The 16,140-nt window shown below is 32.6% G+C and overlaps 1 protein-coding gene across 3 annotated transcripts in view; it reads left to right on the top strand.

Annotated features, from left to right (window-relative positions):
- Nucleotides 1-9,606, top strand: part of LOC108909504 (activating transcription factor 7-interacting protein 1) — a 42,450-nt gene extending 32,844 nt beyond the window's left edge. For all 3 annotated transcript variants that reach the window (XM_018713870.2, XM_018713867.2, XM_018713868.2), the window contains exons 2-6: nucleotides 1,387-1,554; nucleotides 1,607-3,226; nucleotides 4,087-4,688; nucleotides 4,779-5,352; nucleotides 9,043-9,606. In XM_018713870.2, the coding sequence (XP_018569386.1) occupies nucleotides 1,389-1,554; nucleotides 1,607-3,226; nucleotides 4,087-4,688; nucleotides 4,779-5,352; nucleotides 9,043-9,497 (3,417 nt within the window). In that variant the 5' untranslated portion in view covers nucleotides 1,387-1,388 and the 3' untranslated portion in view covers nucleotides 9,498-9,606. The remainder of the gene's footprint in view (nucleotides 1-1,386; nucleotides 1,555-1,606; nucleotides 3,227-4,086; nucleotides 4,689-4,778; nucleotides 5,353-9,042) is intronic.
- The last annotated feature ends 6,534 nt before the right edge of the window (nucleotides 9,607-16,140 follow it).

Here is a 16,140-nt window from a genome sequence, read left to right as displayed (position 1 = left end):
AAAATAAAAAAAGAACAATAAAAAAATGAATTTAACTAAAATAGGTATAAAATAATAAAAAAAACAATAAACAGTGTTTATTCGGATAATTAATTAGGCATCTAGGTAGGTACCGTAGCTTATGTACTTTATTAGGTTTAGGAACTTTATGGTATGGCTATTGTAAATTTAAAATCAACTGGAAGAACGAATAGAATAAACACAATCCATACAACAGGGCTAGATAATGACGTGTCAGCAGCAAAAGCAAGTCAAGTCTATGTACAGTTAATCTAAAAGGAATTTCATGCGCTTGTTTGACCTCGAACGGCCCTAGCTTAAATTCAAAGTGACACGTGATGCTTCGACTGCTTTGACTAAGGACATACTACAGTGATTCTAACAAAATACTTTTACCTAGTACCTCCATATTTAGGTACATTTCTGGTGCTTGATATTTATTTATACTCTTGAAAAATTGAAGGATTAAAACAATATTTGCTAGAGCAATATGTGCAGAACTAAAAAAAAGTTGTGGGTTAATTAAAATGTAGCTATCTCAAGCTACTAACATATCCCAAGCGATTACTAAGAGAAGAAAATCCTGGAAAAACCTGATCTTTTATTTCAGTAAGGTGAAGGTTGGGTTTGCTTCTATCACCTATTCTCTGTTGGAAGGAACAATGGGGGAATTGAATTGGAGGACGCATTACGTAGTGCGCCTGCGCACCTTTCCAGTGTGTGTTGTAACAGCAATATTGGATTCCTTGCTTCCCGTTCGGCGTTGGCGTTAGTAAAGGAACCAGTTTATTTTGCTCTACCCTGCAGTTGTTACAAGTGCGTCATCTTGCCGGGGGCACATAATAGAATTCGGACGTTCATCTTTTCGTTTTATTTATGTTTTGACTGCAGAGTATATTCATTCACAAATTCCGCAATACCTAGTATGTTTCACTTATTATACTTAGCTATACGGGGTGTGTTGTATAAGTAATCGAAACTGCGTTTAAGGTTATGTTACATGTACAATTCACATATTATGTAAATAAGTATATTTATATCATACATGCGTACATTTTGTCCCATTTATTTACACTTTGGCATAAATGCCTGTGATTGCTAAAATTTTAGAAACTAAATAAATACAAGGTCTAGGTTATGTTCGTTAATATTGTAGAATTTTTTTATAAATATTTGAATTGAAATACTTAAATGCGAGTATATTATTTCAAATATACATTTATATACTTCAAAAAGATATTGTAACTTTTTCTGCAGATGTAGACATCTATATTTTTTATTTCTAGAAAACTTTTTTTTCTAAATTAAATTGATATAAAATGTATGTACATTTAGAAATATGGCAGTATCTAAATGTACCTAACTCTTATTTTATTTTTGTTACAGACATGGCCGCTGTTGAACAGTGCGAGACCCAGTCATCGGGACTTCCAAGTATCTCAAAAACTTTATATGATGATACTTTTAAACCTTCTCAAGAAGAAGAAAAAGATTCTGATGAAGAGAGTTTTCATCTTCCAATGTTAGACTGTGATGATGATCTAGATAGCAACAGTAAGCGTATATTTTGTGTCGCACATATGATATTAATTAATTAAATTTTCAGCTAAGGAAGTACTGATAAGTGACTCCGGTAAAGATCTACATAATGGTGAAACGGAGGATGAAATTTTAAACAAATTTGAAACGAATGGTACTCCAGATATAGATCCAAAACTGGAGGAGAGTATATTAAATGAAATTGATAATTTATTTGAAAAAAAACTAGACAAACCTATTAACAAAAATATGGATTGTGATAGTGAAATCAAAAATGCTTCTCCTGTGGATAAACAAGAATTAAATATGGATGATATAAGTGATATTAGAGCTACTATTTCAGAAATATTGAAAGTTGATGAACACAATTTCAACTCTGTGTCAGATGAACATGAAAATAAAACTAATGAAAAAATAAATGATGATAAAGCAAATGAGGAAAGTACTGACATTATTAAAAATATAGATGCAGTTTTAGAAGATGAGAAAAACGTTAATGAGGGCACTGAGATAATTGATGGGAGAGTTGCAAAAGACACCAGTGAAAAGAAAGAAGCTACAGAAGAAAATGACACTAATGGAATGGACATAGATGAACAGTTAGTTGATAAAAAAATATCTGATGATAAAATCACTAATACCAGCACTGAGGCTGAGACTAATGCTGAGGCCATGGCTGAGACCAATGTTGAGACTAATGCAACAACAAATAATTCTAATGAGACTGAACTTTCTGAAGTAAATACAACTGTCCAAGAAATGGTTAATTCAGAAGCAGTGAGTGAAGAAAAACAAGAAAAAAATGAACTTGAAAAATGTATTGAAACCAATTCAAAAATCGATACACCAAACAATGAATTGAATAAAACAGAATTTAAAAGTAGTAATGATGACGCTAGTTCACAAATCGATAGTTGTGAAGAAGCTATGGAAGTAGATAGTAAAGCAGAGGAAGGTACTAATGATGGTAATCCTCTAGAAGTTGTTGATGTTTCAAATGAAATTCCTCCTAAAGATGATATTGTATGTGAGGATTCTAATAAAAGTAGTGCTTCAAATATAACTGATAATCTGACTGAAGATCAAAAAAGTAGTGACAAAGATATAGAAAAACAATCTCAAAAGTCTACTGCAGAACATGGGGAACCAGGGGATACCACTGCAGCAGACAGTGGTAATTTGCAGAGCAATGTTGAACCAGAAAAATGTGAAAACTCAAATGATTCCAGCAAAAGCCAAAATCTTGAATGTGAAGATTTATTGGATATTTCCATTATTCGAGATGCGGATGAAGATAATGCTTCAGCTATTGCGGAGAATGCTAATGATGCTCACACCAGTGAAAAATCAGATAATGATAATGATGATCAAGATGAAGGGAGTGATAAGGCCGAAAATGACCTCGATGAAAGTGAAATGGACCAAGACGATACTTTGCTTGCTAACGACAAAGAAGATAATATGGATTTTGAGGATGGAAGTAGTAATTTATTATGCGATCAAGATAGTGCTATTGATGGAAATATAAGTGATAGTGAGAATAAAAGCAGTGAAACAAGAGATTCTGAAAATGATTCTAGTAATAGTGTGTTAAAACAAAAAAGTGATATTAATGACATTGAATTAAGTAGTGAAAAAAATGGGACTGAAGAAATTAGTAATAATACAGAAGCTGAGGGAAATGAAGGTAAATAAATCTAAAATAATACCTACCTACTTTAATATCCTATTGGTGATTTTTTAAAACATTTCGTATTTATAAAATTTAATATTTCTTAAAACACTTAAGTATATCTTTTTTGTAACACTAGGTATAATTATTCTTCTGAACATTTTATCAAAAATCTAGTTGACTTTAAGACAATATGTTTAAATTTAATTCACAATGACTACCTAGGTGTAGGTATTTGCTTTTTTTTAATATGGGACAATCAGTTGAAAAATTTGTGCAAAATATAAAGGGTGAGTTTAATTAATACCTAGTTATACTTATTACTGATAGCAAATTGTTCACTTTTAAACAAAAAAATTTTAGTAAATAAATATTTATGATACGACATTAGGTTATTTTGTGCTGTCTTAAATTTTTATTAAAAACTGATTACAAATACAAATATAAGTACTTACAATTAATGAATACTTTTAGTGGATTATTATAACTAGGTTACCTTTTTGTCAAGTTCATTTATAATACTTCTTAACTGCTAGAACTTATTCCATTATTTGACAGATTGTCTAGCTGTAAAGAGAGGTTATGTCATGTAAGAGTAACTGGAAACTAGAGATGATCATTTTGTCAAATCTAGATCATAGTTTCAATCTGATTAGGTATAATTTTGCAGTTAGGTATTTTAGTATTATGTAGATACTTCTTTAGTCTTTGTTATAATAGAAAATAAATAATATGACATTTAGAGGTAATTTATGATATTCGTAAAATTTAAAAAATAGATATTTTGTTATGTACCTATTTGTTAAGTAACTCCTTTTTTTATTCAAATTTTTGATTATTTGGATGTGATATAATATCGAATAATCAATTTTCAGATTCAACCGAGGAAAACTCAACAAAACCTAGTACTAAAAGATCGTTAAGTGAAACGGACATTACAGAGATCCCCAATAAAAAAATTAAATTAACAGAACGATCTAAAACAGAGGATAAAATTTCATTTCGTAAAAATGATAAAGTAAAAACACTAATAAATTTCGAAAAATATATGCAAAATAAAAAATTAGAAAACAAATTAACAAGATCGGATCTGGAACAGTTTTGTTTACAGAAAATTTGTGAAGCTATTATGCATAAAACCGATGTTGGTGAACTACACCAAACTATAAAGAAGCAGGAACAAATCATAGAAAATTTACGGAAAGACTTGCAGCAACTGACAAAGCAAACGAGAGATTTAGACATTGTAAATAAAAAACTTATGAACGAACTTCGCGCACAAAACGGCCCTAAGAAACCTCTTGTCCCTTTAAAAATTACAAGATCAGTTGGTTTGCAAGTCAAACTGAATTCTTCGACTGAAACTAATAATAGAAGAAAAGTTCCAATACCTACTACACCAAGAACGCCTACTGCTAATAATACTGCAGCTCGTCCTAGAACAATCACTCCTGCAAATGCTCCCGTTGTCAGACAAGTATGTATATCTTTAATCATTTTGTGGTATTATACACATTTCTTCATTACGTTGAACCTGCAGTGTTTAATTATTTGAAATTTGTTTTAGGTGGCGGCATCTCCTCGTAAAGCACCAACCTCAGCCCCGTTATTATCGCAGGCTCTCCAAAATCGTTCGGTAACTCCTGTCAATAACGTTGCAAAACGCACCCCAGTTCGATCCAAAGCGGCAGAACCTCAGAGGCCCGCAAACGCCAGCGTTATCGATTTAACAGATGAGGACGATAGAGCTTCCAAAGGTGTAGGAAACTCGGTAAAGATCCTCAATAAAACAATTCCATTATCTCAAGGAAAAACTATAAATATAATTCCTGCCAAAACAGTTCCTAATAAAATGTTAAATTCTAATCAGAACAAAACCGTTGCTGTCGGTCAAGTAAAGACTAATGGCGCAAAAGTGGGAACTCCGACGAGAACCGTCACTACTTTGCCCCAGGGAGTTAGATTGACCCCGACACAAGTCAAAAACGGTAGCATAACGATACCTGCCAGCGTAGTGACCTCTAGTTCCGGTACGACTCAGTTTATGTACGTCGTCCAGCCAGGTTCAGTTGTTACGTCGACAGCTGGCGGAACCCAAAAAGCTGTGCTTCTGAACTTCCAGCCCACCAACGGAGTTTTGAGTAAGTCTTTCAATCATTTCTGATTAAACTACAGATTACTACAGTACGTCACTCTCTTATTAATTAGAGCAGTACAAACCTCTTTCAGGGTGTGAGTGGAAAAGATTTTATTTCATAAATATTCCTGGGTATGTTCTAGTCAGTCTTGTCACTAACTGTGGAAAACATTTTTATACTGTTAATATAGTCATTGAATAGTTACAAAATACTAATTTTATAAATTGATCAGGAATATCTCTTAACACTTCCAAATTACTGACAAATATTTTTAACCTGTTTTTAAATTAACATAATTTTACTTTTAAAATTTTTGTTGCCTGCCACTTGAACAAGTCGAAACACTTAAGCACAAATCAATGCTAGCAAAAAATTTTAAAAGCATTCCATAAAACATTTGTATCTTGGTTGTTTCTTTAATCTTAGGCAGCTCATTGGCATTACTTTAATGGATACAAAATACCAGATAAAAATGTGAATTTTCAAATTTTTTACATTAAAGTTATTGCTTTTGATAAATACATGGTTTAAATTATGGGACTTATTCATACGTCCTGTACCTATATAATGAGCCAATGAAAACAATGAATAAAAAAGACAAAATTAACAAACAAAAAAATTGAAATTCCTCTTTTTTCTTTATTGATGATAATTTGCATATTTCAAATATAATATGTTTTGATTGATCATTTTATAAACACCCTTTCAAAAAAAGTTGGCGTTATCCTTTTTTTAGTTTATTCTGCTTCTGTCACACAGTATGGCACAATAAGTAACAGTTTTAGAGTAAATTGAATCATTTTAACGAGTTTATCGTTCACTCCCAAATCTTCTAATGCTTATGCAGCTGTTTCCTTTTAATTGGCTCTAATTATTTGCTCTCTTGGCTCTCTAATGTGGCTCTCTTTTACATTCATAATTCTCTACATCGATTTCCCCAATTGCAAAAATTTGGTCTGCCACTGTCTTGTTTTTCTAAATCTGCACTGATATTCCTTCTATTTCTTTTTCCATTACTTCTCTTAATTTTTTCTTTATATGCGAAGGCAGAATTTTATAAGCAACATTTAACAGGGTTATTCCACGGTAACTAGAGCATTGCATTTTATCACCTTTCTTGTAAAGTAGTTGGAGTATAGCTTCATTCTAGTTCTTTAGCATTTTCCCCCTGTATCCAAAGTTGTTGCAATAATTTATGAATCCATTTGGCCAATTCTTCTTCGCCATGTTTAAACCATTCTGCTGCTATTTGATTTTCTTCAGTACTTTTGTTGTTTTTCAATTTATGCATAATGTCCTTTACTTTAGTCCTTGTTCCTGTGTGTTGCTTCTCTGAACTTCCCTATTTACTTCTCCTTCTCAGTTCTTGTCTTCATCTCCATTCAATAAATTTTGGAAATGTTCTTCCCAGTGTTTCAATATGGCATACTCGTCTGCTATTAACTCCTCTTTATTGGCTTGCAAATGTCCTGGTTTTGGTTCAGATCCTTCTCTTTTGTGCTTTATTCCCTGATATAATCTTTTTATTTCCTTATTTTTATAATTTACTTCGATTTCCTCTAGTAGTTCTGCTGTATAAGTTCCTTTTTCCTCGCAGCTGTTTTTTAAACTTATCTCGTTGCTTCTTATATGCTCTTTTTGACTCAACCATTCCATTTCTTAACATCACTAACCTTAGTTACCATCTTTTTTTCTAATTGTTCACATTCTCTATTAAACCATTTTGCACTTCCTTTATTCGTTCTATTATGTTCCACAGCTTCTTTCATTTCTTCTCTTAAATTTTGCCAAAGAGTGTCTACATCATTGGAGCCTGGAATCTTGACATTGTTATACATAAACTATTCTATATTTCTATTCCTTAAACATAGGNTTGACTCAACCATTCCATTTCTTAACATCACTAACCTAGTTACCATCTTTTTTTCTAATTCTTCACATTCTCTATTAAACCATTTTGCACTTCCTTTATTTGTTCTATTATGTTCCACAGCTTCTTTAATTTCTTCTCTTAAATTTTGCCAAAGAGTGTCTACATCATTGGAGCCTGGAATCTTGACGTTGTTATTCATAAACTATTCTATATTTCTATTCCTTAAACATAGGTTCTGAAGAAACCTCAGCAAGTAGCAGAACATCAAATTTTTGACAAAAAGTTTTGTATGAGCACAAGATGTCGAATGTTTCATTATTAAGATACAGGGTGATGAAATAAAAAATATGTACAAAGTGTCTCATAACTAGTGTCCAATAATTTGCCACTTGATTCTATTGCCAAAAATAGGAATATTTTTTTTATATAAACATTGGTCGAGGAAAGGAAGCTATGCCCTCTAAATGGGTACACAAAAAATTAATTTTTTTTAATATTTCCGAAACAGGTTACAGGAAAATTATGAATTTTGACACCAAGAACACTCATTAAAAGTTAAAATAAATCATTTTTTCAAAAATTTTGGTCAGGGGTGTCTCAATTGAAGTGGTCATCGGCTAACAATTGCCACTATTTTTTTGTTTGTCGCAATTTGCAAATTCAGATGCTATTGCATGATAGACCTTCATTTCCTTTACAAAAAAAAGGTACTCTTTATTTCTTTCGATAAAATGCTATTTCGAGAAGAACGGATTTAAGCATTTCAATATATCTTGATAAAATTAAAAAAAAAAATTTCTTGAATAGGCAGTTGAAATGGGTACATGTACCATTATAAATTTTGATGTCATCACATTGTAATAAACAGCGTGAAAAGTACTTAGCAAAGTTTATTATGAGCACCTATAACAAACTTTTCTAAGCACTTTGTTTATTACAATGTACAATGATATGACGAAGATATCAAAATTCATAATGGTACATGTATGGTATACATAAAGCATATCTTTTTTTGGTAGAGGAAAATGAGGGTCTATCATATATTGGCATCTGAATTTGAAAATTTCGATAAGCAAAATAAAAGGAGTAGATTTTGGCCAACGACCCTCCCCCCCAAATTGAGACGCTCCTGACAAAAATGTTTTAAAAATTTTATGATCAACTTTTAATGAGCATTGATGGTGTCAAAATTCATAATCTTCGTTCAACCAGTAAAAATATTTAAAAAAAAAAAGAATTTTTTATATATGTTTATATGAAAAAATATTCTTATTTTTGGCAATAGAATCAAATGGTAAATTATTGGACATTAATTATGATTTTCACAAATAAATGTTTCTAACAATTAGGGACATAGAATTTGGGCAGGTTGTTTATTTATTATTGCAGGTAAAAATTCACTAAGTGGTTTAGAAACACATTAACTAGTGGTGGAGGCACAGAGGGTTAGTACCAGTAGGCATGATTTCCATGCCACTATTTTAGTAACTAAATCGGTGCTTTTAATTCTTAGTAAAGTAAAAAATTCTTTAACCATTGCCTGATGTGTTTTCAAGCCAACTCGCTACAAATTTGTTCCTCTAATTAAATAAATCATTGACATTTCATCGAGTCTATTTGTTCAATCACATTTTAATTTCTCAATCAATTTAGAACTGAACAAATTTCACTTGAGCCCCGTAGAATGTACTTGATGTAGTAACATATCCATAGTTTGCATTACTTTGCCACTGCGCATCCTACCCACAAGGCTCAAACAAATTCGATTTACCTGAATGTTTGTCCGTATCAGAAGTATGAGAATATCCTTTTGTTTTCAGCTTCTACAATAAATGGTTCAGCTGTATCAGTTCTACCTTCAAAGACCTCGAACACCGTTCAACTAAAGACTGTCACTGCCCCTCGTAAACATCCCGCCCCCTTACCTAGTCCCCCTCCTGTAACCATTAACGCCTCTCTAAAGCCATTATTACCCAAACCTCACTTAAGCATAAGGAAGACAGACACTGGCATAATTCTTCAGTGGAGGATGCCTTACAATTTGGATGTCTACGAAGCGATTGCCAGTTACCAACTGTTTGCCTACCAAGAAACGAACGCCCCTCCGAGTACGGAAATGTGGCGGAAGGTGGGCGACGTTAAGGCTCTGGCACTGCCAATGGCGTGCACGTTAACTCAGTTTGCTGATAAGAATAAGTATTACTTTGCGGTACGGTCCATCGATGTCCATAAGAGGATAGGAGCGTTTAGTGATCCTGAAGAAATTTCGTTGTAGATATGTTCTGTGTATATTAATTTAATGAGAAACTTAGCTGTAAGGGTAATAACTTTTTTATTTATGTTTTATTGTAAGTTAGAAAATAAAATTGTATCAGTTTTTTATAAAAGCTGCTTTTCCTTTTTTGATTATTGTTTATTTTATTGAAATATCCAACGGAATAGAATCATAATTGCAGGATAAGGTGAGAACAAAAGCGAAAACTGAGATAAAAAATAATAAATGCAAATACAGCAATACAGAACAAATATAAGAACGAGATACAGCGAATGTTTAATACAAAAAAAAAAAAAAACATTAAATATTAAACACCTATATGTTACAGCATAAAGTGAGCACAAATGAGAAATGTAAAATAAACTATAAAAATATCTACAGTCCATACGATATTTGTTGAAATAGAATTTCAGGAAGATCCCCTGCATCACTTTCTTGGAATTAACCGCATTGGACATCCGAAGTAGAAATACATTGGCACAAAATTTCAAGGCACCCTGCTGCGGTAAATTGTTACAGTAGTTCCGCTGACAGAACTTTATTGGCTTATTCGTTCCTTGGAATTCTATCTCAACAAATATTGTATGGATTGTAATAAGTGCAAATTACAAGTAATGCAAAACAAAATGGAAACAATAATAAGAATGAGATGCAGAAAATACTTTTGATACAAAAAAAATACATTAAGTAGTAAACGTGTACATGTTACAGTATAAGGTGAGCACAAATGAGAAATGTAAAATCTTAAAAAATATTGTATGGACTATAATAAGTGCAAATTACAAAGACTGAGAGGCAGAAAATACTTTTGATACAAAAAAAATACATTAGTAAACATGTACATGCTACAGTACTTATAAGGTGAGCACAAAAGAGAAATTTAAAATAAATAATATAAATGTCTACAGTCCATAAGATATTTGTTGAAATATAATTTCAAGAAGACCCCTGCGTCACTTTCTTGGAATTATCTGCATTGGACACCCGAAGTAGAAAGACATTGACGGAAAATTTCAGGGCACGCCCCTTTCGCGGTGAATTGTTACAGTAGTTTCGATAACAGAACTTTATTAGATTATTCTTTTCTTGATGGAATTCTATCAAATATTGTACGGACTGTAACAGTGCAAATTACAATAAGTAATACAAAACGAAATAGAAACAATATGCAGGAAATACTTTTAAAACATAAAAAAAATTAGTAAACACGTATACATGTGCACAAGGTGAACAGATAAAAGAGATGTAAAATAAATAATAAAAAAATATGTCTAAAATAAGTGCAAATTACAAGCAATACAAAACAAATTGGAAACAATAATAATGAGACGCAGGAAACACCAAAGTAAATAACAAAAAAAAAACATTAAATAGTAAACATATACAAGAAAATTTGAATAACAGTTCCTAAATAATTTTTTAAAGGTAATATCTAAGGAAGCATGTCACCATTAAATAATCAGCAATCAGTATCAATTATTTGAGTACTTAATGAGACATAATCGGATAATATTGAAAATCATATTATATTCGTATGTAGTTATGTACAGAATCTTCAAATAAGAAAGGGTGTTCTTTTATATTACAGGAACCACTGACAAATTGCAAAAATTAAAAGTAAACGTAATCTTATGATGAAGTATGGGATCTATACCGTTTATTGTTAGGGGTGGTCCACAGAGAACTCTGTTGAAAATATTTCAACTGAAACTTGCAAAATTAATATAAGGGTGAATGACAACGAGATCTCGAAAAGGGTTGCACCGGTAAATATTTGCAAGTTACCTGACTGCTCAGCTTATGTAACCAACTACATTACAGGCCTGGCACTAGAAACAAAAATCCCCAAATCTTGGAGTCACCATCAATGTTAATGATTCGTTTACAATGAACATGAACAAACCATTACGTCTATGCTCGAGATAATGTGATCGCTGATTGGTTAAATAGAATTTTGTGAAAAATTGCACCAATTACAGCCGATGAAACAGAATGTTGTGTACCGAAGTTTAATTGCCAACCTGAAGGAAACAAAATTACTGGTCACGTGGCTTGTAATTCATTCATCATTTATAAAGGCTCTGCATTTTTAATAATAAAATCTCTACTCCTCATTCTAACTACGAGAATTAGCCCAGAAGTCGGAGACTTGTGCGGGAGAGGAGGCGGCATATTANTTTCAACTGAAACTTGCAAAATTAATATAAGGGTGAATGACAACGAGATCTCGAAAAGGGTTGCACCGGTAAATATTTGCAAGTTACCTGACTGCTCAGCTTATGTAACCAACTACATTACAGGCCTGGTACTAGAAACAAAAATCCCCAAATCTTAGAGTCACCATCAATGTTAATGATTCGTTTACGATGAACATTAACAAATCATTACGTTTATGCTCGAGATAATGTAATCGCTGATTGGTTAAATAGAATTTTGTGAAAAATTGCACCAATTACAGCCGATGAAACAGAATGTTATGTTTTAATGGAATTTTGATCTTATTGTTTCAATAACTTTTAATTTTACCGAAGTTTAATTGCCAACCTGAAGGAAACAAAATTACTGGTCACGTGGCTTGTAATAATCATTTATAAAGGCTCTGCATTTTTAATAATAAAATCTCTACTCCTCATTCTAACTACGAGAATTAGCCCAGAAGTCGGAGACTTGTGCGGGAGAGGAGGCGGCATATTATTATTACGCAGGCCGCATTTGCGCCCAGGAACGATTTATGTTGGTACGCTCTAACCACCATTCAGTGCAGGAATGAGGGAAACCTGGAAAACCTCATTAATTAAGGGGTGGTCAAATGCCAACTGGTGTAAATCTCTCACATTGACCCAAGCCAACATTCTTCCACCCTACCATACCTGTACAGAGGGTGCCAATCCTCCGTACAAGCATAGCTAATCTACGGTCTACCGGCCGCGGGATTCGAAACCCGGGCAGATCGACACATCGATTTAAGTACTGACGCCTTAAACCGTGCGGCTATGTCAACTGATAAATGCAGTCAGACGTCTCTTTTTTATTTTTTGTAAAATCAATTATTTACATTCTAATTTTATATTAACATTAATTTTATAAACTTCATAATGCTGTAACCTCGGCCCTAACTTAGAAAATGGAACATTTAAATCGCATTTATCTATCAGTTGATTGAGAAACAAAATATTTTTCAAATATACACGATGTACGTGGCATTGAACACTCCCGCTGCCAATATCTGAAATGAAGAAATTTATTTTAGTTGCGGAAACTGGGGTTAGGTCTCTTGTATAGCTTCAAATTGTAGTTAGAACTGTTAGTTCAACTCTTTCTGTTAGATGGCGTGGCGATACTAAAAATTTTTTTGCTCCCTGAAACGTCCCACTAAACACGAAACGTAAATGAAACGTTGCAAATGAGATGTTTTACTAAACATTTGAAACATTAACTNTTGTTATAATGACTTTATTCACACCACATACTAACTATAACTAACAATAAATTATAAAAAATTATCAACTGCAGAAAAAAATTGTACAATGGTAAAAATCTTATAACTAGTATATAGTTAAATTGAAAGACGCAAGCTGATAAAACTGTAATTATTGGAAAACTAATATGTGTCATCTCTGTCATGTTTTGTTTTAAAAAAATGACATGCACCACCTATGACTGCATGTATTTTTTAATAACATTTGTTAAAATACGGTTTGTTTCTGCCCTTTCTGCGGGAGTGTTAAATGGCGCACCCTGTTATATGTAATTATTTTCAACAACAAAAGGTTGACCACCCCTACCCCTATTTTATTTTTTTTCTTTCTCAAATCTCATTCGAAAGTTTTTTGTATGAGGCTAGATATCATTCCCTAAAAAACAATATCAAAATACTACAACCGCAGCAAAATAAATCTACAACTCTCAATTAATCTCTTAACTTGCACCAGTGGATTCAACCAGGGATACGCGCACTTCTTAAGGGGTAGGTACGCAAAGGAATGTCTTAGAATAGAGACGAAACATTAAGTTAATTAATAATTAAACAATTCGCTTTAAGTATTCGACAATTTTATGATTTTTTTATTCATTCGTTTGAAAAATAAAAACCGCGGCTAGCTTGATTCAGAACCCTTATTATAATGTTCAGCCATGTACCTACCTACTAACAGGAAAACGCAAAATTTTCATTTACTATTAACTAACTGAATTCCAATGTATTATTGTATGTAATGTAGCCACTTGGGCATACAAATAAATAATTTAATAACAATGGGTATTTACCTAACATCTAACCCTAATCCCTGGCCCTCTACTAGAGATGTACGGTACTGTCCATTTTTCCATTCCCATACTCGATAGTTTCTATCGGTATTACAGCTTACGATACATTATGATCCGGTACATTTTCTGGCAATAAGTATCCTATCGGCAACGGATTGAGCCTTAAAGCTTGTGATAAAATTCATTTATTACTAGCAACTTTCCAAAATACTAACATGCAATCCTTCATGCAATCTATCGGTACATAGCTAAAATATGTGAAACTTGTTATTTCGATACAGTCAGTTGTATGAAATTATGAGTGTCGCCCTCTTTGATGTATTAATGGTGTGACTATACTATTTTTTTATGGTAAAAAAACTAAAATGTAGTGTATGCAGGCAGGTCAGAAATCTGTTGCGATTTAATTTGTCCTTTTTATATGCCATATTTTGTTTCCGCGTTTTTTCAAGTGTAGCCCCTTTCCGCACAGCCTTTGACTTTGGATTTGAGATTTGGATCTCATTTCTGTGGTGTTTTTATGTTTTTTTTTTTATATAATATGCTTTGTTTAAAAAGTAGTAGCAGTATGTACAAGATTTATATTGTATTTTATATTTATTAAAAAAAATTGCATAGATAAACACGTTACATAAAAGTTCTTTGAATAAATGCCGAATCGTTGTAATGTATATACGGTTTTTTGTGTACCGATACTTTTTAAACAATACAATACGATACCTCAGTACCGGTACTTTTTCAAGTACCTATCATGCGTCTCTACCCTCTACTAACTTTAACCTAAATTCATATACAGGGTGTTTCAGTTTGGGTGAATCAAACTTTAACCACAAATAGAACTCAATAAATAATTCAGAATTGCCTTATAAAGCAAAGGTCTAAGTCTCACCGTTTTCACTGTACAGGGCCGTATTGGTCGGTTTTAAAAATCATATTATTTATGAAATCTTTGGTGAGTATGCTTATAACAAATTGATTCAAATTTGGTGTGGTGTTAACATTTACACGTATGCATAATTGACTGTAAAATTTACAAATTTTTGTAGGTTATAATGGCGTAGGAAATGGGTAGGAAAGCGGTTTTTTTACCGCAACTTTTACGCCGACGACCTAATAATTATTTGGGGTTCATTTTTAGATTCCGTGGACAATTCTACATAAAAAAGGGTGTTGAAAATCGGTATATGGTATCGTTTTACCAAAAATCTCAGTTGAATAATATTCATCATTTTTTTACAAACACTAATATTTCAAATTTTAAAAATGAAATGACAGTTCCTGATAGATAAGTATATTATAGCCTGGTTGGTTTTTTCATAACAATCGTGTACGGATACTGTAAAGTTTGATTCACTCCTGTATATTTACTGAATGTCCAAGGGGTAAGGGGTTCACGAAAGAAAAAGGTTGAATATCACTGACTTATTCTAAGTCTTTCTGTCAAGAGAAATCGCTACACATTATTTTTGAGTCATAAAGTTCGCCGAGAAATGGCGCCATGCATAGACAGGTCAATTACAAAATGTGTTTTAGTGTATTTAGGGTGACCAAAAATATTTTTATTATAACTCTCCGTAAATTTTGTACCAATTTATAATCTTTTTGATGCATTGGTCAAAAAAGAGCATGAGGAGAAGGGGACATTTGCTTGAAAGAAATACTTTTAAGTTTGGTTTTGGTCCCGCGGTACAAAGAAAATTTTTGTGATAGTCAGTCATCGTTGCTAGATGGCGGTTTTTGAAAATTTAATGACCTGTCATTTCTTAAACATTTAAAATAAGCATAAATTTCAAAATACAAAAATCGTTTTTATATTTAGCCCAGTCTTTAGATATATTGATAAAATACCGCAAACAACATTCGTTTTCGAGCAAAAGGCAAAATCCCTGTCAACTTTGAAATATGTTTCAATTTATATAATACCTATACTACACCAATTAAATTTTAAAAGTTTATTCTTTAGGGCGTGTGCGGCTTAGCGGCATTCATGTTATTGATATGATTTAAGCAACCTTGATCGCGGTTAGTACTTGGATCGGTGACCATCCGAGGAAAGCTCGCGATGCTCGTCCACTTTCTAGTGGCCTGTATATGTCGCCCGAGGTTTGTATAGGAAGACATATACTTGTCTAAACAGTAAAATATCCCTATCTCAGGACAAAGTGGGGGTTCAGCAAATTTTCTAGGTTGGGAGTTGCTCGTCTCCTCTGGCGTCGATGTTTAGCTATGTAGCACAAATAGGTAGATATAAAATAACCAAAAAGAGAAGTTAAATGTTTCTTTTTATAAATAGCACAAATTGATATATGTCAAACCTTAGAGCATATACTACTGGAGTGTAGCGAAGGTTGTAGAGAGAGTTATAAGAGGGTATTTG

The sequence above is a fragment of the Anoplophora glabripennis genome, unplaced genomic scaffold (genome assembly GCF_000390285.2).
Source record: "Anoplophora glabripennis isolate ALB-LARVAE unplaced genomic scaffold, Agla_2.0 scaffold476, whole genome shotgun sequence".
Lineage (NCBI taxonomy): Eukaryota > Metazoa > Arthropoda > Insecta > Coleoptera > Cerambycidae > Anoplophora > Anoplophora glabripennis.
This window is presented reverse-complemented; position numbering and strand designations above follow the sequence as displayed.